Raw genomic sequence first — 22,571 nt, 5'->3', positions numbered from 1 at the left:
ACAAATAACTCAGTGAGAGCCCTGGGAACCATTTTAAAAGCAAAAAGAAAGACATTAAAATTCAAGTTAAAGAAAGTGCTGGGCTCTCCCTGTTTTGTTTTCATTTTAGATTGAGTCTTTTTTTGTTTTCCAGCTGAATTCATGCAAAGTTAAAATGAAATAACACTCCATCTATAGCCATTTGTTTTCCATATATTAACCTCCTAACTTGTTATTTTAAAACTCAAAAGGTCACATCTCCCAACTAAAGCTACGAGTAAAGATTAAACAAGAACCAAACAAATCCATCATCATCTGTTCCTAGTGAAGGGAGGTGATAAAACTGGAGTCTCTAGATTATTAATACGTATACTGAACTAGATCACACTTACCAGGAGAGAGATCTGTCCTTCCTTAACGATGTTCAAGATGCTTTTAACTTTTTTCACATACTCACTCCTTTCTTCGGGGACTTGGGAGCTGGTCCAGGCCAGGCCACTGAGCTGCTCCTCTGCTGTGGGCTCTGCGGCTGCTGACTGCAGATGGAAGGCCCTGAGCTGGCAGTCTGGCATTGTCTTGTCAACTTTGCGACCATGCGGATCACTAAAGGTCTGGTTTTCAGGCTCGTATGCAGAGCCGCATTTAACCAGAGGAGGCGAACTCTGGGGTTCTTCAGTGGACAGCTTGTGCGGGTCACGGATGACAGTTGACACTTTTCTCAAGTGAGGGCTTTTCACGGGAGAAAGAACACAAAATGGTGCCATGCTGGATGGCGAGTTCTCGGCGCTTCCTGGAGAGCAGGCTTTGCCAGAAAGGCCATTGATGGTTGTGCATAAACCCAAAATTCTTTTTTCTGAAGTCACCTTGGCAAAAGAGGGAAGCTGCTGACTGGATTTAATGTAAGGCACATCCAGAATCTCGTCCATGTCGAGGTCGTAATGCTCCAGTTCGCCCAGCGAAGTGCTGGGCTCGGCGCTCTTGCCTGGCGGGCCACCCCCTCCGTCCCCGGGGCCTGGCTCCTGGGGCTGGGGGCCCGGGCCAGACTCATCCCCTTTCTGGTACTCCACTTTCTGGTTCTTTTGGTCATCATTTTCATTGTTCTCCAGAGTCTCTGGCTGATGTTTCAGTGGGGAAACCCGCTTCACGGGGCGGAACTTACTGTATACATCAGCGATGCCTGTGGGCTTTTGCGTGTTTGCGATGAGAGTCGAGACGCCACAATTCCAGCTGGAGCTAGAAACTGTTTTTTAAAAAAAATTAAATTAGAATGCTGGACACATCTTGGCTACACAGGCAGGCACAGTCCATTCAAATTATGCTCAAATTAAGTCCCTGTGTGGAGGTGACTTAGAGAGAACACATATCCATAAAATAATTCATACTTACCACTGGAAATAGTGAATGATGAAAGAAAGTCATGACATATTGACTCAAAATTAATTAAAGTAGTAGTAATGGCAAAAGCAGACAGCTAAGGGAAACAAACTCAGACAGACATTTAGGTTTATTCCCTGCACAGATCTACCTCTGTGGCAATATTTGCCACCGCTCTGAAGAACGGGATTAGAGGATAAGATTCTTCGTGTTAAATGAACTTCCAAACTAATTTAGGGAGGAAAGGGATATACACACACACATGCACACACATGAGCACGCGTGCATACATACACACCCCTAATGCCTAAGAAGTCCCATAAAAGAGGGAGAAAATTATTTAATACTAAGCAAACTCAAACTGTGCCCCATGGGTGACTCACTAGGTATCCCCTTAAGTGGATTAGGGAAAGAACAGAAAGGAATGAAGCGGTCAGGAGTTGAAAGGACCAGGGGGGACAAGCCATGGCTGAGCCAACCAAGCTTGGACAAAACATCCTAGTCAACCACATGCAGCGGCATTTTACGGTGCTGACGTATGACACAGCCACACCACACACTGACGCGCAACAAAAGAGCGTGTTCTTGAATGCCTTCCACTGTTGAGAAAGCTAGAAACAAACAGGAGAAGAATGTTGTAAAGAGAGGATGCAGTAGGCAGAGTAGTTTTTTTTTTTTCTCTTTAATCTCATTTCTGTGCAAAGTTTACATAAAGATTGTGTGTACGTTTGCATTTGAGTAAGGGTGTGGATGAGACGGGCTGGAAAGTGGACCAGCCAGACACAGCCGGAGGGGAGAGACAGGAAGCACCACCTTTCCCAGTTGGCCTTGCACGAGCGGCCGCCAGGTGCCTCCTCTTGGGCAGGCAGACGGAGCAACAGCAGTCTTGCGAGCCAGGACGATACTGCTTCCTCTCTGGGACCCTCCTCTGCCGGACAACAGATGACCCCGCACCCTTAGAAACTTGCTGGCCACGGATTGATGGGTTCCTCCTCCCCTGCCACTTAGTTCGCGCCATCCCCCATCAAATGAGTGAGACTTCAGAGGATGCCCTCCAACTGGGCCTCCATCTATTTCTCCTCTTCTGAAGGTGCGAAGTATTTAATTCAAAAGTATGTGTATGTGGGTGTTCTTTGCTATTGGGCACAACCATAGAATAAAAGGACATGAGATGAATGTGTACTCAGGTCTACAACTTCTGCAACAGCCTCTGGCTATGATTGACTTTGGGGTCAAAGTGGGATAAATATTATTAAAGTTCCCTAAATTTAGGCTGCTGGTCATTCTTCTTTCTGCTGGGATATTCTCTAAAAGGAGTCAGAGAAGTTCTGGAACTAAGCTAAGGGTTCTGAGCCTGGATGCCATATAAATGCCAGTGAGTTCTTTCCTGCAGATGGACCACAACTTTGCCTGAGGTTCCAGAGGGTCTGCCCTATGCAGTCCACTTCTGATGCCGTCCTGGCTCCGTCATTTGGTATCTAAGAAGAGAATCCTGTGAGCTGTGGAGGGAGGCCTGGATTCTCTTCAATAAGCAACATATAACAGAGAATGTTCCAGAAGGGAAGAAAGGTATGTGGATGGTCTTAGGCTGTTGCTTTTCTTTCCTGTTGTTGGCTCTAGTTCTTCATTGTACACAGTGCTTGGCACAAAGACGACAATTAACAAATGCTAGTATGTGAATTTGAATCTCACTTTGTATAGCACATTAAATCCCTAAAAGGTACAAAGTGCATCCTTCTGAGGGATTTGCAGTTTAATTTCACAGGGGACAAAAGTTCTGTTAATAAACTCAGAGGAGTGATAATCACCAGTAAGAGCTAAATTTTCTAAGGTTATTTATGAAATGTAAATATGCAAAGGCAAAGACTAATTCCAGTTGGTCCCTTATAGATTAAACATTTTCTGTCTTTTATATGTACTTTTCTCTCTAAAAATGTAAAGCTATGAAAAATTAATGTCTGCCAGAAATTTCTGCCAAGCCTTTCTCTCTTTCTTTCAATAACACATGGTTACTTACTTACTTAAAACAGCAGAGAGATAGTGGACATGGAGTTTATAAGGTGTAAATATGCCTTTAATTTTATTCATCAACTTTCTGAAAAGCTTTAAATACAGTGGGAAATATATATATATATATATATATATATATATATATATGTATTTGTAGACACTTCTGAGATACATACTTATTATTAGGTATGATATTGCTAATATCTTGCCAATTACCTTGATTTCTTTGGAACTTCTAGAAAATGTGCATCTCAGAATGTAATAAAAAAATGTTAAAGCCATATAACTTAGTGGGTCAATACAATGAGTGCATTGTACCAATATATTTATGTATTATTTAAGGTCATGGGTTCAAAGGGCTACTCTTTTATGTTGGCTTTATTTACATGTGAAATTTTTTCCAAGTGATATAGGGAAATGGACACCATATGTTTCCCAGCTGTTTTGTTCTGACAAGAGCCATTAAGAATGCTCTATGGAAATGAATTCTGTCTGAGTCTTAGGAAAACACTTCTTTCCACAGAAGGGTCTAGAAACTGAAGAAGGAGCATCAACACTTAGGCTTGTTGTCCCTCATCTTACTCAAACCTATGACTCCTTTTGAGGCTCAGGGTGAAATCTGTGCTTTCTAGTCTATGTTTTGACTGCCAAGAAAAAAAATCTCAGTCATGAAAAATGGATTATTTAATGGATCTTCATGAAAATGCTCTAATTTATTGCTATATCATATACTTGGATGAGAAGAAGGGCAATTTTATGCTATATAAAAAGACAAAATTCAATTAGTTTATTGCTCCTAAGTTTGGCAAAGGGTATTTTAAGAATAACATAGAAAAAGGGCTATTAATGACTGTTAAGATTTTTACTTCCAATTCTTTAAGTCTACTAAAAATTTCACTCATACTATTATTCTACCCCAACATATAATAAATTTCTGATCATGCATGGAAACAAAGTTCAGACTAACTATGCTTACTAGGAATATTTTTGAGGCTAAATTTGCTTTCTGGAAATTATGAATAAATTCTTCATATGTTAACAAATTTTAAATCCCCCCAAATTTTATCTATATTAGCTCTTTACAAGCTCCATGAGAATAGGGTCTGTGACTGATTTATCTCTCTATCCCTCAAAGCACCCAGAAAATTGCTTTACGTAATAGGTTCTTAATGACTTTTTGATTGAATGGGTTCATTTTTAACATCTTACGAAAGTAAACATGCCTAATATGCCTTAAATCTGTCTATCTGATTTTGTCACAAATTTTCTTAAATGGTCAGTAGGTAAATGGACATGTAATTGATGCTGATTTATAGACCACAATTATCTCTTTCCGTCTAGCCAGCACTTGGAATGCCTCTGAGCTTTAGCAGGGCATTTCCGACTGCCTGCTGACTGCCCCTGCCCAGCTATTTATTCCACAAGCATTTCTTGCGGGCCCAGGGCGTGCAAAGATTCCTGACAGGCAGCATGTTCCGACGCAGGGGCCTCATCTCTCTCCACCCTTGCCTACTTCCTCCCCTGCCCCTCTTCACCTAACACATGTGCACTCTGCTCCTCTTCCCTAAACATATTCCTCGCGGTCCCGGCCTGGATAACCACATGACCTCCGTGCATTCTCCCCAGCAAGCCGTCTCCAAGGCACCCTGGGTCCTTCTCTTTCTGTGACTGCTGCCCATCACCCCTCAGGCACCAAGTCCTGCTGTGGCCTTTTCCTCAATCCCTCTTAAATCTGAACCCTTTCCTTCATCCTCATTAAACACCCTGGGCCACACTGGGACTCTCTCCACACTCTCAGCAAGGTTTTCCCTGCTTCCCTTGGTCTCCTTTTCCAGTCCCTAGTTATCCCTCTTCAGGCAAGTCTGATTTTGTCACTCAAAATCAGCTCAAATACCTGCGGTGGCCCTGGACTGCCCATTTGTGGGATGCATATCCCTGCAGTATCTAAGATGGCACACAGAACCCAGGCTTGCTAGAGACCCCTCCTCTATAGAACATGCTGTTCACATATCAGTCCCCTTTCTTCCTCCTAATTAATTTAAAGAGTCTCACTTTGGTGCTAGAATGCATTGGACTCCTCTCCAAAACTTACAGTGCTCCAATTGAACAATGGGACTTTCATAAGCAAAGAATTAATACGAATGTTTTATGCTTATCACATTCATCTTGACCTTGAATTTATTGTCAAGTGACATTGTTTTTCTATATATTGGTCACACAAAGTTTCTTTTAAAAATAAATATTTTCAAAAGTAAGCTGTTTTAGAAAAGTAAATTAAATAAATAATAGTATAAGTGGTATACAGGTAAAGCAAAAATAACACAGGTAGACCTTGGATAGAACACACGTTGTGGAAATTATGCTTTAATTACTAGGTTTGGGAAACCCTAGATTTCAGGATAATTGCTAAATTATTTAGCATGGGATGTAGCAGTTCTTTTATTCACTTTAAAATTTACCTTCTCGGCTCATCATTCATGATTCCCAAGTCTCTAATTTTTTCCCGCATGTCCATTGGTAAATTCACCCTTCCTGGATGCACCATGCTCTTCCTTCCTTGTTCGTGCCTTTGGGGTTTTTATCCCTTTCCTCCACTGCCCTGTTATCCTCTCTGCCCGAGACTCAGGCTTAGGTCACAAGATTCCACGCAGGTGTTACTTCCTTGGTGCACCTCTTCTAACCCTCCCAGGAAATAGTTGCTCCTTGCTTCTCAGTGTCCTGACAACATCCGCATATACCTAGAGTTCGGCATTTCTGAAGTTCTGTTCCAAGGCTTCTCTCATGCATCTCTCTTACCTTCTCTCCTGAGAGTTTCTCAAGAGCAAAGGTTGCCTGAGAACCAACTTGTGTCTATAACCAGCCCTTTTTCTAGCTAGTGCCTTGAAGATTTTGGGGATCTGTGTCTTAATTTTTCAATGAATGAATGACAGGAAGAGGGAGAGAGGGAGGAAGGAATGAATAGTCCAGACCAAATATGCCAAGTATAGTAAATAAATATGAGTCTTGTCACAATGAGTCACTCTTGCCACATTTTGGGCATGCTTACTGTGCTGAATATGGTAAGATAGTGTTAGCAAGCTGCTGAAGATGTTCAGACATGTAGATGTGCTGCCTATTGAAGTACTTTCAGCTATTTCCTACAATAAGTTCTAACCTCAGTTTCCTCATCTGTAAAATGAAGGGGTTAGGCTATATGATTGCTAAGATCTGATCCACTCCTAAATTTCTATGACAGTATGGAATGTCTACAAATAACAGGGCTCTTTATTCTGCGTGACTCACTGTGAAACACTATAATTCTTCTGGATCCATGTCTTTCACCAGATCCTCACAAATTTATAATTATGAGGCTGAGCTGATTGCTGACACAGAACAACTCTTTGGCTCTTAGGACTGATAAATTAGTATTTTCTTAGGAAGATAATGCACAGTTTGCTGTTGCAACAGTAGATCCAATTTTCAAGACCCAACGTCAATGCTGGCTCCCCAAAATGTCTATTTTACTTCTAAATATGGAGTGATGTGTCTATATCAGAAAAATTAGCTTGAAACACCAAGAAGAGAAAGAAAAGGAGTATGCCTTTAGGGTAAAATAATGTGCTCTTTTTTTTTTTTTTAAGTTAAAAGGTTTCTATTTTCCATGAGAAACATTGTGGTCAGCTTTAGCTGTAATTGCCTTAAAGAGTATTTAACAACACAGTTCACTTCTACAGCTACTGGAAACCTTGGCACCTTCAAGGACAGACCTTCCAAGCTCTCCGACATTCCATTTCCTTCCATTTTCACTCCAAAGGGAGGGACATTGTGAACGATTAGGAGTATCAGTGTTAGAGCCCTGAGTTTCCTTCATCCTATGTAAACAGAAATCTGTAGTGGACCCACTTGGTGCCAACACCTCAGTCTCTGTAAGAAGTGATGACAGGTGGCTTATGCCATCTCCTGACAGCAGGAAGAAGGGCACGGAGACCAAGCGAGGATGGCGTGCTGGGTGCTTTTCTGTACTGCCCTCCGAGATGAGAGTGTCACCTGATCCAAGAAAAGGCCGAGTGAGCTCTGTGTTTGGAGAACTGTGTTGGGGCACTGTGTTGGGGAGAATGAAGTGAACATGTGTTTGAGGAATGCATGTTTCTGGAATGTTCTCACGAGGTTGCTTGCTCATCCCTTTCACTAATGCCTCAGACCTGTTAGCGATTGAGGCCGAGGGGGAAATACAGATGACTGTATTATTATAAAAATTGCAGCCAGTGATCTGTTCCCATCAGGACATTAAAACAAGGTGGAGAAAGATTCACTGGTTTGGGTTCTAAACGTCCTGTCTTTAATGGCTACTGCTCTCAAGCAGCTGTTGTCAAACGTCTCAGCGTCACCTTCTGTCATCCCCAGCCCTGTCACTGTCATGACCCACTCACATAACTTCATGCCCTCTCTGCCCCCATTTTCTTTGTTCTGTGAGAACTCATTGAAACACTCGAGCCCTCCCTACCCTGGACAGAAAAGATCCTCCTTCATCAAAGAGGCATATTCTATCATGAAATCAGACTCAATATTTTGACAGCTTCAAACCTTTGGTCTTCAAAAGCACAGTTCCCACCGAAGAGCAGTTGGTGGGTCTGAGGAAGGCACATGGTTTCAGAGTTATCCTGTCATCCGGAAAGTATGCTGACTTTCACTGTGACACGAGCTGACCTCCGTGTGTGGATTAAGTTTTGTGTCCACTCCAGGCTCACTTTCCAGGGGTCCTCTCATTGCTTCCCCCCTTCTCTGTGTGGACACGTGGAGACAGAGAGACAGAGAGGGAGACCGAGGCACAGGGCAAGGCTCCGGGCCCAGCAGGCCTGGCCAGGGCAGAGCTGGCCGCGGCGCACTTCCCAGCTCTAACTGAAGGTGGCGACGTCCCCCAGCGCTGCGCCAACGCCGAGGACAAAGCCTTGTGAGGGGGAACCGGGCCGCGGCGCAGGCGGCAGGAGGCTGGGAAACCCCTGCCCTCCCCTGCCCATCTCTAACCCAGGGCTGCCGAAATGCCTGTCGATTTTACTTCTAAATATGGTTTATGTGACCACATTAGAAAATTAGCTGTAGATACCAAGAGAACAAAGAAAAAGTGTCTTTAGGGTACAAAATGTGTTCCCTACTTTTTTTTTTTTGCTAAAAGTTAAATGCATTCTATTTTCCATGAGAAACAAAGTAATGAGTCTGTGAATCCTGGTTGTGTTTTGAGAGGGACGTGCTTTAAGGCCACGAGGGAGGAGAGATGGAAGACCGGTGCTGGCGCAGCCTGCCCGTGCCTGTGGGTGTGCCCACCCGCTCCTGCCTGGGTGGCCGCGAGCGCGGCAGGTGCAGCAGGACGGAGCAAGGCGGGGAGGGACGGACGGACGGACGGACGCGGCTGTCCCGGGTGGCCCGGGCAGAGCTGCGGCGCCTGCGTCCGCGGGGGCAGGTGGGACCCCCGTCACAGGCATCACTATAAAGACTTCAGTCTTCAGGAAGGTTTACATGTATTTTAAGAATTCCACAAAATGGCATTTCTTAATCAGAATTTTCCTAAAGCATCCTCCATTTGATACTTTAAAATTGCAAATACATTTAGGTAAGGCTTTTTATGTTTCTCAGAACAAGGTAAGTGTATGATTTCATCTGAGATTTCCACAACTCTGGAGGATGCATAAGCGGTTCTGACGCAGTCTCACTTGAAAATAAATGAGAACTCGGGGAATTTTAAGTGTAATGTGGAAAATTACATAGTATGCTGACTGTTCAATGAGGACTGAGGTTCCCTGACTCTAACTTTCCTTCCATAACACTGGTGGACTGCCTTATGGAAATTAAAATTATTCCCTAAAGATGAAATGTACATTTTTTCTATTTGGGTCACATATAGGCAATGGAATCCCAGAAACCAGTGGCAAAACCTGGTCATACTCATTTCAGACTCACTTTAATTAAGTCCCAAGCCGCGCTCTCTGCTTAAATTTTGGTAACCATTTACTATGAATGTTCTATGTGAGAGCAAAGTTAGAATTTTTTTTTTTTTTTTTTTTTTTTTTAGAGACAGGGTCTTGCTCTGTCACCCAGGCTAGAGTGCAGTGGCACAATCACAGTTCACTGCAGCCTCAAATTCCTGGCTTCAAGCAATCCTCCTGCCTCGACCTCCCAAAGTGCTGGGATTACAGGGGTGAGCCACTGCACTGAGCTGGAAAACGGAAATGGTTTTTGGTAACAACGTTTCTTAAAAACAGTTGAGTGGAAGAGTTTCCCTCCTCTTTATTTTTAGCATGAAATTTAGCCTAAATTTAGAGACATCGTACCACTGAGAATCTGTTCTTCTAGCTGTCAATTCCTTCAATAGGTTAGAGGTGGCGATCTTTTTTTTTAATGTAAGCCAGAAATGCAGGAATATAACAAAGCATAGTCAGTGTTAAAGTAACTGGTAATTAGCAGAATGCTAAAGTGCCCTTACGAAGTTCATTTATTCAACGCACAGTTGTTGACTGTTTTCTGTGCACATGGTTCTAGGCGCACAAGGGTGAATGAAATACACATAATCCTGCCCGATCAATAATGCAAGTACACAGACAAATCAAAAATTACAAAATGCAAAATGCTTTGAGGGTACTAGGGTAGAGAACAGCTGAGAGATCTCATCAAGGAAATGACATTTAAGCTAAGATCTGGGGGATTAGAAGGAGCCAGTTATGTGAGGATCCGGGGGAAAATATGGCAGAAAAGACGATTTTGTGAAGAAGATTTGAGTAGAAGGAAGTACACTCGCAAACGTGTGAAGCAGAAGAGAATCTGGCAGGCTCCGTAGCTCTTCTTGCTAGAGCAGAGTGAGCTGGAGACCAAGGGGTCGAAGCTGAAGTTGGGCAAGGTTATCAGGGACCCACCCATTGGGGGGTTTTACTGGCTACAACTATGAGTTTGGTTTTTATTTTAACTGAAATGGGGCATCCCTGAGGGGGTTTCACAGAGGATTTTGCCCACACTCGGCAGAAGGAGCGAGGAAACCCTCTGGAGCTGCTGTTAGTTATAAAGGCGATAATTCCATTCATGAGGGCTCCACCCTCATGACTTCCTCATCTCCCCGAAGACCCCACCTCTAAACACCATCACCCTGAGGGGGAGGGTTCCACATAAGAGTTTTGGAGGCACTCAAACATGCAGTTGATAGCACAGGGATGTACTCTGAGCACAGAAGACTCGGGGCCTGGTGACGGGGTGTCGTGGACCACGAGGGAGAGGGAGGATCCAGTTGCTTCCGCAACCGAGCGGATGTTTCAGTAGGCCGAGTGCTGCTTACTGCGAGGGGAGTGTGAGGAGGGGCATGTAGGAGGGATTCAAGGATTCCTCTTTAGAATTCCACGAGACATCCAATGTTGATATTAAACGGGCCATTAAGTAGGAGGCTGGAGTGTGGAGATTAGCAACAGCACACAGACGGTCGCCATGAACAAAATCGCCCACGCGAGTTTTTAGTCTACTAGGGAAAACTGATACTAAACCAACATCACATTATTGATAATTTTTAAAACACATATATTTAAAGAGGAGGGAAAGCACAGGGAGCTAGGAAATATTAAATAATGTGAGTTTGGGAAGTGCTGATCTAATCCAGGCCTGCAATGTCCAATGTAGGAGCCACTAGAAGCCTGTGGCTATCAAGCACTTAAAAGGTGGCTGGTGATACTTGTCAAAATGTTAACAGTTTTGATTTATTGGGGTAAGTAAAGTATATTATGAAGTTAACCCATCTATTTATACTTTTTTAGAAAAAACTTTAAATTTCATATGCAGCTTGCATTATATTCCTATTGGACAGTGCTGGTCTAGAGTCAGGCAAAGGGGCCCTAAGGAGGTGGCTTCAGCGGAGGAAAGAGAAAAGGAAGGACATCCCATGTGAAGGAAGAGAGCACATTTGAAGAACTGAAGGAGGCTCCTTGCTGTGACGGGCAGAAGGCAGGCGGACAGTGGCATGCAAGGACACTTCCTGGTCCAGGAGATCACCCTGGGCCTTGAAGGCCATATGAGAGAGTTTCCCATTACATATCTTGAGAACCAACCTGGGAAATCATTGCCTGATTTTGAGCAGAGAGTGACATGATGAGATTTGTGTTTTTGAAAAGATCACCATGCCTCATTAAGGACCATGGGTTAGCGTCTAGGCGACCTATGTCGGTACTTCTCAAACTTCAATGTGAATAAATGACTCATCTGGGGATTGAGCCTGCTAAAATGCAGATTGTGATTCCAGAGTCAGAGGTGAAGCCTGAGACTCTGCATTTCTCACAGCCTCCCAGGTGACGCTGACGGTGCTGGCCTGGATCAGACGGTGAGATGCAGGGGCCTGAGCCACTGAGTGTCACGGAAGGGACAGGCCTTTCGTAGACAACTCTTCACCCTCTCAGCGGGTCCCTCAACTGTGCAATTCTAGGATTTTGTTTCTACTACTTGAGTTTACTTTATGATTTTTTTTTCTTTTGAGGGAAGAGTCAGAGCAAAGGAAATATGTGGATCGAGGTGTCATTTGAAAGGAGAAGACAGAGCTCAGCTAATACTGGAAGGTAAAAGAACAAGGATCCGCTTTTGCTGAGAAGTGGGGTACTGTAAGAGATGCTATGAAGCTCCCAAACCAGAAGCTTCCCCAACACACACTCACACTTTTGACTTAGACTGGGAAGATAGGACAGGGAAACTACTTCTGCCTACGGCAGGATCGAGACTTCTGAGAGGGAAGTCACTGCGAAGCTACCCCGAGTACAAGGCACTTTGCTTGTTATCAGTTTTTCCTGTCCCTATGCTTCGATTCTGTCCCTCCCTGCCTAAATGATGCTTCTTTCTGGATTTCTGATTTCTCATCCTTCCTTATTGCAGATTTCCTTGAACTCATTTCTACCAACAGGAAGTTTCTTTAATTATCAGTTTTGATGGCAGAAGATATGTTTCTGGGAATCCAATAAAAATAAACCAAAAACACAGGATAGGAGGACACTGAGAGTTTCTGCCCCTAAGTTTTCTTTCCTGCTACTGCTATTCTCAATTACACTGCCGTAAACCTTTTAGAAAAGCAGGTTGCTGTGGTGCTTATAGTTATGGTTAAGCAAAAAGAAGAAATGTTTAAGTAAACAGAAGAAGGGGTAAATATGCAATGTATTCAAGCTCTGCTATTTCCAGCTCCTTTTATCATTTTCAATACCACCGGAGTTTTATTTTCACTTTTCTGTCACCCGCTAACCCCATCTTTACCCACATTGACTTACGTCCTTCCTCTCAGAAACATAAATGAAGTGTTAATGGATTAAAGGTAGAGGCGATCTCTCCCTTTGGACAGAGCAGGCAGCTCTACTTTCATGGGTAAGTCCTGTGGTCCATTCAAAATGATGGCCATGCATATTTCATAGCAACAACAACAAAAAGCAGCAAAGTTGTCTTCACATTGTGATTACAACTAAACAAAAAACACACCTCAGGGGAAAAAAATACTCAAAAGGGAAATGAAGTAATTTTGTTTTGATGACAAGGTTATTTGCAGTTTTTAATTTTCCATTTTTTAATGGATTATATCACTTTTTAAATTATTTTATTAAATAAAAATAATTGTTTATTTCATAAACATTCTCTTCTAGATGTTTTATCATTTGTAAATTTTTACTCTGGTTAATGAAACTGAGATATTTTGTCATAAATGTTAGATTTTTTGCTGTATCAGGTTGAAGTAAGTATTCATTTTCTTGACTGAGATGTTAGCAAATGTGGTTCCTTATTCTTTGGAGTCCAGTTTGTATTACATCATGTGAAATGGATTAATCAGCAGGCTTTTCAATTTAAACTGCCGTGCCAACCTTCACTTTCATGCTTTTAGCATTAAACCTTTACACAAATTGAAAACAGGAGGTTTATATATTTAGCATCATCAACTATGTCACAGCAGTGTCCGCAGGATAAATTTCATGTCAACTTATTATTTTAGGTGCTGGCTGAAATCCTTAGAACACCATGTATTCTATTTTCACGGCTTCAGGGTTTGTCACAAAATTTGCACACACAAGGTCCAAAAATATAGCAAATTTGCAATGCTTTTAAATATACATCCAAAATGACTTTTACCGGATATCAAGCTTAAAAAGTATGGCTCCTTTACTCAATGTTACACAAGATGCTCAAGGTCAGGAGTTCAAAATCAATGTTACACAAGAAACATCTTATATTATTCATGTATAAAATTGCTTTCAGCATCAAGTCTCCAACACATCACAGGGTCATTTGTTAAAGTTACATAACTGAATATTCTAACCTCAACACATCTAAAGTTTCAGATGCAAAGCTGCATTAATATTTATCTACCTTCTTTCATAAGAAAATTATACAATGAGCTTAGCAGATACATATTTTGAAAGAATCACAAGACATTTAAAGCACCATGAATTGAAACAAATGTGTATTTGAACGTCCAATTAATTTTTTAAAACTCTAAGTCAATGAAATTAAATATGGTTTGATTTGAATACCATATGTCGACATACGTATTTTTGGTTCTCATTTGGAGAAAACCATTGAGCTGAGTTAATATTCACTGCCTTGTGCTGTCCTCTCTTCCCATATGAGTAACAGGTATTGAGCAGAGCATGTGTGCAAAGGTTTCACAAGTAACTTATATTTTTAGATGCAAAATTTTCACACAGAACTTCCTTTGCCCCACACTAGTTGCTACATGTGGTTCTTTGGACTAAATGACTCCCTAGTTGATTCAACTTCACAGGAGCTCTTAAGACAACCTCAGTTTCCTTGTCAATAAAATAGGCCCAATAATGGTCCTCCCTCAGAGGATTATTTTGAGGATAAATAAGCTGCTTTGAGAGAACCTGGCCCCATGCCTGGTACGCTGATTGCCTATAGAACAGCCCAGAAACCCCAATAGCACCTGCGCGGCTCCAAGCACAGGCGGTTTGTTCTCAGGCTTCCCATGCCTCGACTTTCACTTCCCTCCCACATCCTTGTATCTCCAATTTCCTAACACTTCCTTTCTTTCAAAACCACTATTTCCCACAAAAATCTGAAATGCAGTCCTAGTGCAGTATAATTGATGGAGAATGTTTTAAAACATTATTCTTGCTAGGAATAGGAATTCAATGGGAATGAAAGCCTTTGGCTAGAGGAAGGGCACTCAGAGTGCGGGGTTGGGGGAGGATGGGCGGGCGTCAGTGAGCAAGCCACAGGTGCAGGGACATGGCTGCAGGCCTCTGACAACACTCTGCCACCTGCCGTTCCTGGAGGCCACCGCTGGAGCTGCCCCAGAGTGCAGGGGTGAAGTGAGCTGAGCCCTGGGGTGCATGTCTCACAGAGGGGCTTCCAAAGGCCACCAACAGGACTCAGTTTACCCTTCTGCTCCTCTTGGTACACTTGGAAAGCAGGTAGAAAGGACAGGCCCACTTGGGAAGGTAGGAAAGGTTTGTGGCAAACCCTGGGGGCTGTTCTGTGGGGCTGACGGTTTCTGACCAGACCATATGTGGAGTGACTTTGGGTTTGGTTATGGGTCCTCCAATTTAAGAGGAATGCTGGTAAACTGCAGTGCACCCACTAGAGAGCAAAATGAATGCCCAGGAAACACTTAAAACTGTGGAAGGAAATGTTAGCCTGGAGAAGACAAGACCAAGAGGGACTGCTACCTTCACACACACAGTGGCACTCTTGTCCAGGAGGAATTGTCCTTCTCCATGGTTCCAAAGGAAGAACCAGGATCAATGGGTGGAAATTCAAGGGACGCTGATTTGGGCTTAACACAAAAAGAAATTAACCCGTGTGGATGCCTGTCTCATAAGACTGCACTCCCTGTCACTGAATGATGGAGCACAGGCGGGGTGACCCCGTGGTTGGGGTAAGCATCACTTTCAAAGCTCAATTGGCTTTAGACTACACGCATGATTTTTTTGTTTGTTTTTTGCCTTTTGAAATAAACTTTTTACTTATAAATGATTTTTAAGTTTTTCATTTATAAACATTAATACAATAGTTGCAAAACCAAGACCAGTACAAAGAACAGCGGCACACTCTATCCGCATTCATCAGCGGTCAGCATTTTACCCATTTGCTTCATTATTTGCACTTGCACTTCCTCTCAGACTAGATGATTTTTAAGGGCCCTCCTCTTACTGAGAGTTATGATTCTACATGCTGAGGCTTCTTTCCAGGTCACAGGCTTTTAGAAAACAAGGAATCCTGCTGGCCGTGCTCTTCACTGCACTTAGCATAAAATCTGAACCTCTGGATGGGTCTGGCCCTGGCCGTCTCTCTGCCCTCACCTCCTCCCAGCCCTCTCTGCTCATCACCATGCTGCAGCTACACTGGTTTTCTTTTTCTTCTTCGTACTTGCCGAGCTCATTCCTGGCTCAGGGACTTTGCACTTGCTAGTTCCTCTGCCTTTGCTACTCTTGGGTAGGACCTTCTTACATTTCTGACCCCTCAGCGCCCCACCCCCTGGTTCCCACAAGTTGATCTACCACCTTCCCTCCTGTCACCTCTTCTCACTCTCTGTAATGAGTGTATCTGTGTGCTTGCTTGCCTTCTGGCTCTCACTCCCACTAGAATATAAGCTCCATGAGCACAGGGGCCTTGTCTGTCTTATTCTTTACCATGTCCCCAGGGCCTGGGTCAGAGAATACTCAGATACTTGTTATTCAAATAAATATCTGTTATTCAAATAAATATTTGTTATTCAAATAAATATGAGAACAGATGGTCAAAGACTTGTTAATACATATAAGGATGGATGTTAACACTTCCCAACTAATACAAAATAGAAAGTGCTTAACGTATTCTAGAAAGGTAAAGAGACAGAAGTTTCAGGGAAAAGTTTTCCTGGAGGGTGTCTCACCCCAAAGAAGATGTGGACTTTTCCCAGAAGCCAAAGTGCATCCTGCTTCCAGCCCTTTGAAAACATGGAAATTTGCTAGCATTCCTGGAGAGCAAACTCCCCTGTGGGTGGCTGGTACAAGAAAGACAGGGTGGGAGGGTTATTTGTACATCTGAACGCCCATGAAACTGAGTGAGCACGCCTCAGTCCTTTCAGAAACTAGCTCTGAAAACTTCACCACGTTCATAATTCTTTCAGAGGAGCCCACAGACAATTCTATAGCGATGCCATGCACAAATGAATTTTTCCACGCCTTCCTTTTCCTAACATCACTCTCAATCTACTAGAACGCGGTTCACCAGCCTCCAAATGGCCCATCGAATTGGAAATGTAAATGCACATGCGATTCCATTAAGAGGCCTGAGTCTTTCTCCCACAATCCATTTCCTGTCATGTCTAATTATTGCTGATGACCTTGAGCACTGCGTCTTTGCTCTGGGTAAAGTGTAAAAGCTTCTGAACTTGAAACTGGCCTCCTTCTCAACCACAGAAGAGAAGGCTAACACCACTTATTGTGGAAGGGGCTAGAAGTTACAAGACCTAGAGAAAATGAAATGAACTAGCACCAGGAAAAACGGTTGTTAAAAGTTTCTGTTTATTCACTTAATGCGGTAAGAGTACTCATTTTAAATAAGAGGGAAAACATTTACCACTTAATCAGGGAAAACACTAATTGTAAAAGTTTTAAGAGTATAATATCCTAAAATTAAATTATTGCCACTAAGTCCCAACTATCTGAGAGGTTGTATGTGCAATGGATAAGATAACAGAGTCTCGCAGCAGACTTCCTGGGGTTTGAATCCCAGCTCTGTAGCTTAATTGCTGTGTGACTCTGGGCAGGATATTTAACTGCTCACCTCTGTTCCTCAGTTTGCCCATCTGTAATATAACCATCCTAACAGTACTTAACTCACAAGGATTTTAGAATTAATTGGATTAATGTAAGCAGACTGCTTATAACGGTATCCAACACATTAAGCACTAATGACATATTTGCTATTTTTTCGTCTTATTTCCTACTTCCAATTAAAGAAAAAATAATCTTGTATATGCAAAGTAACATAATCTATTGTTGATCCTAACAACAGCCTGGCAACACTGGTGGAAGTTTCTTCTTTATTTTATAACCAGTCACAGGTCATTTGGCTGGTAAGTGGCTGAACTCCGGCTCAAACCCAGGTCTGGGGACCCTGAGGTCGGCAGGCTCACCGCTGCAGTCTGCTGCCCACCGATCACCATCAGCGTGTCACCCACCGATCACCGTCAGCGCTGAAACTTTGAAACGGGCACTGCTTTTTAAGGAGACACATCCTTATAAGGCTTATCGCTAAAAGCCTCTGTTAAACCCTATAGAAGCTTGAGTGTTGCTGAAATTAAAAACTGAAGGTAAATGAAAACTTCGATTTGAACTTACAACTATCTTCTGTGATGTTTCCGTCCCAAACATTGAAGCATTACTTTCACTCTCACCAAAAACATGGAGATAAACAAACCTAGAAAGACATTATTTTCTCCATCTCATCTAAGCAAAATGTCAAAAAAAAACAAACAGTCCAGGGGAAAAGTAAATTAGTTTTGTAAAAGTCCTTTCAGTTAGAAAGGCCTGGAATTCTAGTAGCTGTATAGGTAAGGCACACTTATTTATTTTTAAACATGATATACGTAATTTGAGGATTATCTTAAGCCTTCCATCACCCATGGTTCTCAGAATTCTAGTTATTATCAGAGGAGGTCCAGCTTCGGCAAGGTTAATGGTGATGCCTTAGAGTAATTACTTGGAAAAAATAATAACCATCATTTCATAGTTTAATGCTATGGTATCATTCCCATCAATAACCTTTTTTATTTTCATTTTTGCCCATCACAGAGAGAAAAGCAGAGAGGCTTAATTTGATTTACAGACAGGAAAAAAAAAAACCCTGAATGTATTTTTTTTGGGTGGGTAGGGCAAGGAGAAAAGGTTAACCAGCTGGTTTTCATCTATATGCCATAATTCTCTGTTTAGTTTACACTATTAAACTCCAAAGCTTTGCTTTAATCTTAACTGCTACAGTATGCCTTATTGCAGATTCTAGCATGTCGCATCCCTGATAGGGTTTCCGACTTTGGCAAAGCACCATCCCCCAAGCTGGTCCTTGCCATATGGGTAGTAAACGCAGCCAACATTTTTTCATTGGCGCCTGCATCATTATGATTTGTCACCAATGGTTTCTCGGGTTTTCAGTAAATTGCTGCATATACTGTGGTTTGGAGACGCCGAGATGATCTCTCACGTTTATTTGCATACAGCGGAGTCCTCATTAGCCTCCCTGTGCTCTTATCCTTTCCCGGATGACCTCAAGTCTGTTTGCTGAAGGTGGGGCTTGGGGGTGTGCGAGTGGAGAAGCCATAAAGGGAGAAGCAAACAGAGAGCAGGAGCGACCACTGGGAGGGAAATCAGCTTTCCTGGAGCCCTGAACACTGGCTCGGGAGGAGGAGCAGAGGTGAGGAGCAAAACCCACCTGGTCTGTCTTCAGTCTGCGAGTCGCATCTTCGGCACAGTTCTGGGATGGTCTTGAGCGATGTGACTGAATACTGAATGGGAAGCCAGAGGAGAGAGGGTGTCAAACAACAATTTGAAATGAGAGCATTCACCTAAATAGGCCAGAAAAACAAAACACAAGAAGCGATACTTGGGTTCAGCGTGTATATTCAGAAAATTTGCCTCAGTTTACCCTAAATGGGCTGTCTGGCGACGCGGCAGCACCCCAGGCTCTGCCCACAAGCACCTGAGCACGTGCAGACGAAGAAGGGGCTGAACAGCCCTTCTTTTACACAAAAGGTGGGGTTTAGCCAGCAGATACTCCGTTCCCATTGCTCCTGCTACTTGTGAAAGACAGAAGAATTGTCAGACCGCGAGAGTTTCCATAAGATGGCCTTGATATTTGCATTCGAAATCTCAAGAGTCAGTTTCTGTGTCGAAGCCAAGTTGGGGGCACCCAGCCTCCTGCAACCCCCAGGGCAGTCAGGAGACATGCCTGTGCTCATGTAAAAACCCCTAATGTTGCCGCTCGCCACAGATTTTACCGCGTGGCATCTGTAATCTCCACGGGAAATACCAAGACAGTGTCATAAGAAGCAAGAGGAGCGTGGCTCTGTATTTGGGCTCATCTGTTCCACGTGTATATTTGTCTGAATTGAAAGAAAGCACCTTCCAGGTTCAGTCCCAGCACCAACTCCGGGGCTGGTTATCAGGGTGACAAATTATGACACAGGGGGCATGAAATCAGAAGAGCTACAACAAATGCAAGAATCAATAGCTATGATTTATGGGGGCTACATTTGATGCCAATCAATCTTTCTTTAGAGTAGGGCGCTTTAAAACAAAATAAATAGGATGAACTCTTTCTTTAATCAACAGCCGCATCAGGGACTGTCTTCAATCATGCTCACACATTCATTCATAAAATGCAGCTTCCTGAAAACATTTCGCTCTTTACCTCTAAGAACAATGGTCTCCTGTAAATGAGCATATACCATAAATTATTTTGCCATTGCAAAATTTGGGCGGATTGAGAAAAAACACTTAATCTATAGGAAAAATGACCACAGGAAGCTCATTAGAATTATTGTAGCATTACAAGTAAAGAATGAGTAATTAGGACACATTTATCAATAAGAAGGCGCTTTAGTTAGCTTGATGTCGTTAGATGCGGCAAAGCGTCCACATCGAGATTCCCCTGGGTTCCACAGGATGGCAGGACAGCAAGACAGAGGGAGGGACAGTTGTAGATATTGTCAGTTTGCCAATTGCGCGTCACAAACAAATTAAATTTCCAGCATTTCCGAGTGAAAAATGAAATCTCAAATGACTAATTAGAGAAATTACTCTTACCTGCCTGATGCAATAATACCCTGTTTATGTTGGCCATTCTTCAGAGACTACAGGTGCTTTCGGAAATCCACTCACATGCTCAGAGGGAGGGATGCCTGCCTCTTAAACCAAAAATGAACCTCAAAGTGTTTTTTCCTTTTACATTATGTTCTTTGGGGGTTAGGGGTAACGCAGATACAGAAAGCATTTTTCTTGGTATTAATAAGGTACCTTATGTTTCTAGCCAAGTACAAGCTCTCTAAGGAATCTGGTAGCTTCTGGAGACCAGCTGGTACAGGTTAAATAATTACACAGTCTATAATTCAATTAAAATCGGGCCTTTCGTTTTGGTTGCCATGTACCCCAGGAAATACCCTTCAGCAAAGTCTCGCCCTCTCTCCTTTTCTTTTGCTTTTCTTCTGAGCCAGAATTTCAGAGAGAGGAAATTTAAGATTGATTGTGTTTAACTATGGTTAATGATAAATTCCATAAGGTTTGTTCACTGGGCATAATGCTATACATCTGATTAAAATGGGTGGATTTCTCTCTGCATCTCCAGGCACTTGTATCCTAACTGCCACTTCCCAGCCCTGAGTCTGAAACATCAGGATCTCTGATTTAACAGCTGTAGCTTCAACTCTTCCTATTTGCCCTCGAAGGCCCGTTGTGTGCAGTAAGTTTCAATTTGATGAATTTAAATTTGAGCAGCACCAGCACAGGCTGCCCGGCTGGTGTGGGATGAAGCCACAGGCAGAGACCGTCCCCGCTGAGCCATGCCCACTGCCTCACCCTGCATCAGACCGGCACTCTGCCCTTCCACCCACAGTCACACAGGAAGCCACTTTTATGAAGGCACACATTTTAAATCTTTGGGAATAATGACCTTGAGAAAAAGGTCATGTGCTGCTCCTAGGAATAGAAATAAAAAGTACAGCAATCTAAGAAAAGGATGATGTGTTAAAGTTTTGGGTAATTTTAAGAGCGTATGGAATGTCAAATCCAATGACGCCAATCTACACTGTGAACAAATCCATCAGTCTTTATAAAGACACAAGACAAAATCAATTTGTGGATTTGTTTCAGTAAGTACAAATGCTGCTCTTTGGATGGAAGAGAAAGCCGAAGGGAATGCTCTGAAGACGGTTAAGTTCTCAAGCAGAGAAATGCACAGAAACCTACAACTCACGAAACCAACGTGCAAAAGCGTTTCTGTATTTGCAAATTTGGGAATAAGCAAATGACCCAGGAAGTCTTCTCCCTTGCAAGTCTGCACTGTGCTATCATGTGGCAGCTGGGCAGAAGGCTTCCCGGCCTTCATCGCGGTTCAAAGGGCAGATGGTCGTCTATAAGGAGCCGTCAGGTCGTCAGCCCGCCTCATTCTCTGGACCACGGCCAGCTCCCGAGGTAGTAACTACAGTGACCATCAGAACCGAAGGCCAGAGCATCTTCCCTGTCCCTTGTCCCTCAACCCAAGCTTTTGTAACCTGTTCCCTTCGTTCCTATTGCGCTCGGGTGGTAAGAGAGGAGAGAGGCTTGCAGTTAGTTGAGAAGCGTTATATTTCCTATCGCTCTGTTGCCCTACTTTATTCCTTTTCTAGAACTCTTCCAGAGGTTATTCCCAGTGAAAATAGCCTTTTTGATCCAAATTTCTTTTCTAAACTTCTTTTCTACTTCTCCATCACATCTCAAGAACAGCCCCAGCCTCTTCAACATCCTTGTGCATCCGAAACTTCATTCACTGTTTGTTTGTCCTTTACTCTGGGCTCCCACTGGCCCCTCTCGCCCTGCAAACGCCACCACTGCACAGGCAAAGCCGGCTTGCCTTCTGCCTTCTCCCTGACGCCCTGGCTGATTGCTTCCGCCCTTACTGCCCTTTCTCTTCCCTTCCGTTGGTAAATTTCTGCCTTGCCTTGTGCCCTGCTGTTTCCTGTCTGTAAGGGCTGCCTCCCGCAAGCAGCTGACAGAAAGGACGATGTCTTTGACCTGTGCAGGTGCATGGCACACAGGGACTGAGCAACTGTTTCACTAAAATACCAAGATGCACACACAGTCGACTAATCCCTGGGCATAATATTAGACACGTTTAAAGGTAATAAACGGGACTTTCTTCCAAGCCTTCATACTGGCACAAAAATTAATTCACTTTCTGAAATGCAAATTTGACTAAGGTGTGTCTGTTTCGAATATTTCAGTGGCTCTGCACAGGATATAGGACAAAGACCGCACGCCTGACCATGGCACACGAAGCCTTCCAAGCTCAGGCTCACCTCTTACCACTGTCCACTACTCTTTCAATTGTGGCAATAACAAATTCCTTGTGGGTCCCCTACCTATTGTTTTACTTGCCTATACCTTACATATGCTAGTCCATCTACCTGAAATGATATTCTACCTATTTTACTAGGCTAATGCCTTTTAATCCTTCAAGATTTGCCTGGGCGTAATTTCTAC

General features: G+C 43.1%; 1 protein-coding gene across 3 annotated transcripts in view; it reads right to left on the bottom strand.

The window, feature by feature from the left end:
- SNCAIP (synuclein alpha interacting protein) overlaps positions 1–22,571 on the bottom strand; it is a 148,395-nt gene that overhangs the window by 45,976 nt on the left and 79,848 nt on the right. For all 3 annotated transcript variants that reach the window (XM_076008316.1, XM_076008313.1, XM_076008315.1), the window contains exons 3-4: positions 18,769–18,841; positions 372–1,219 (exon numbers count right to left, since the gene is read on the bottom strand). In XM_076008316.1, the coding sequence (XP_075864431.1) occupies positions 372–1,219; positions 18,769–18,841 (921 nt within the window). The remainder of the gene's footprint in view (positions 1–371; positions 1,220–18,768; positions 18,842–22,571) is intronic.

The sequence above is a fragment of the Microcebus murinus genome, chromosome 11, assembly GCF_040939455.1.
Source record: "Microcebus murinus isolate Inina chromosome 11, M.murinus_Inina_mat1.0, whole genome shotgun sequence".
NCBI classification, from domain to species: Eukaryota; Metazoa; Chordata; class Mammalia; order Primates; family Cheirogaleidae; genus Microcebus; species Microcebus murinus.
Note: the sequence above shows the minus strand (reverse complement) of the source record. Positions and strands in the feature narration are given on the sequence as shown.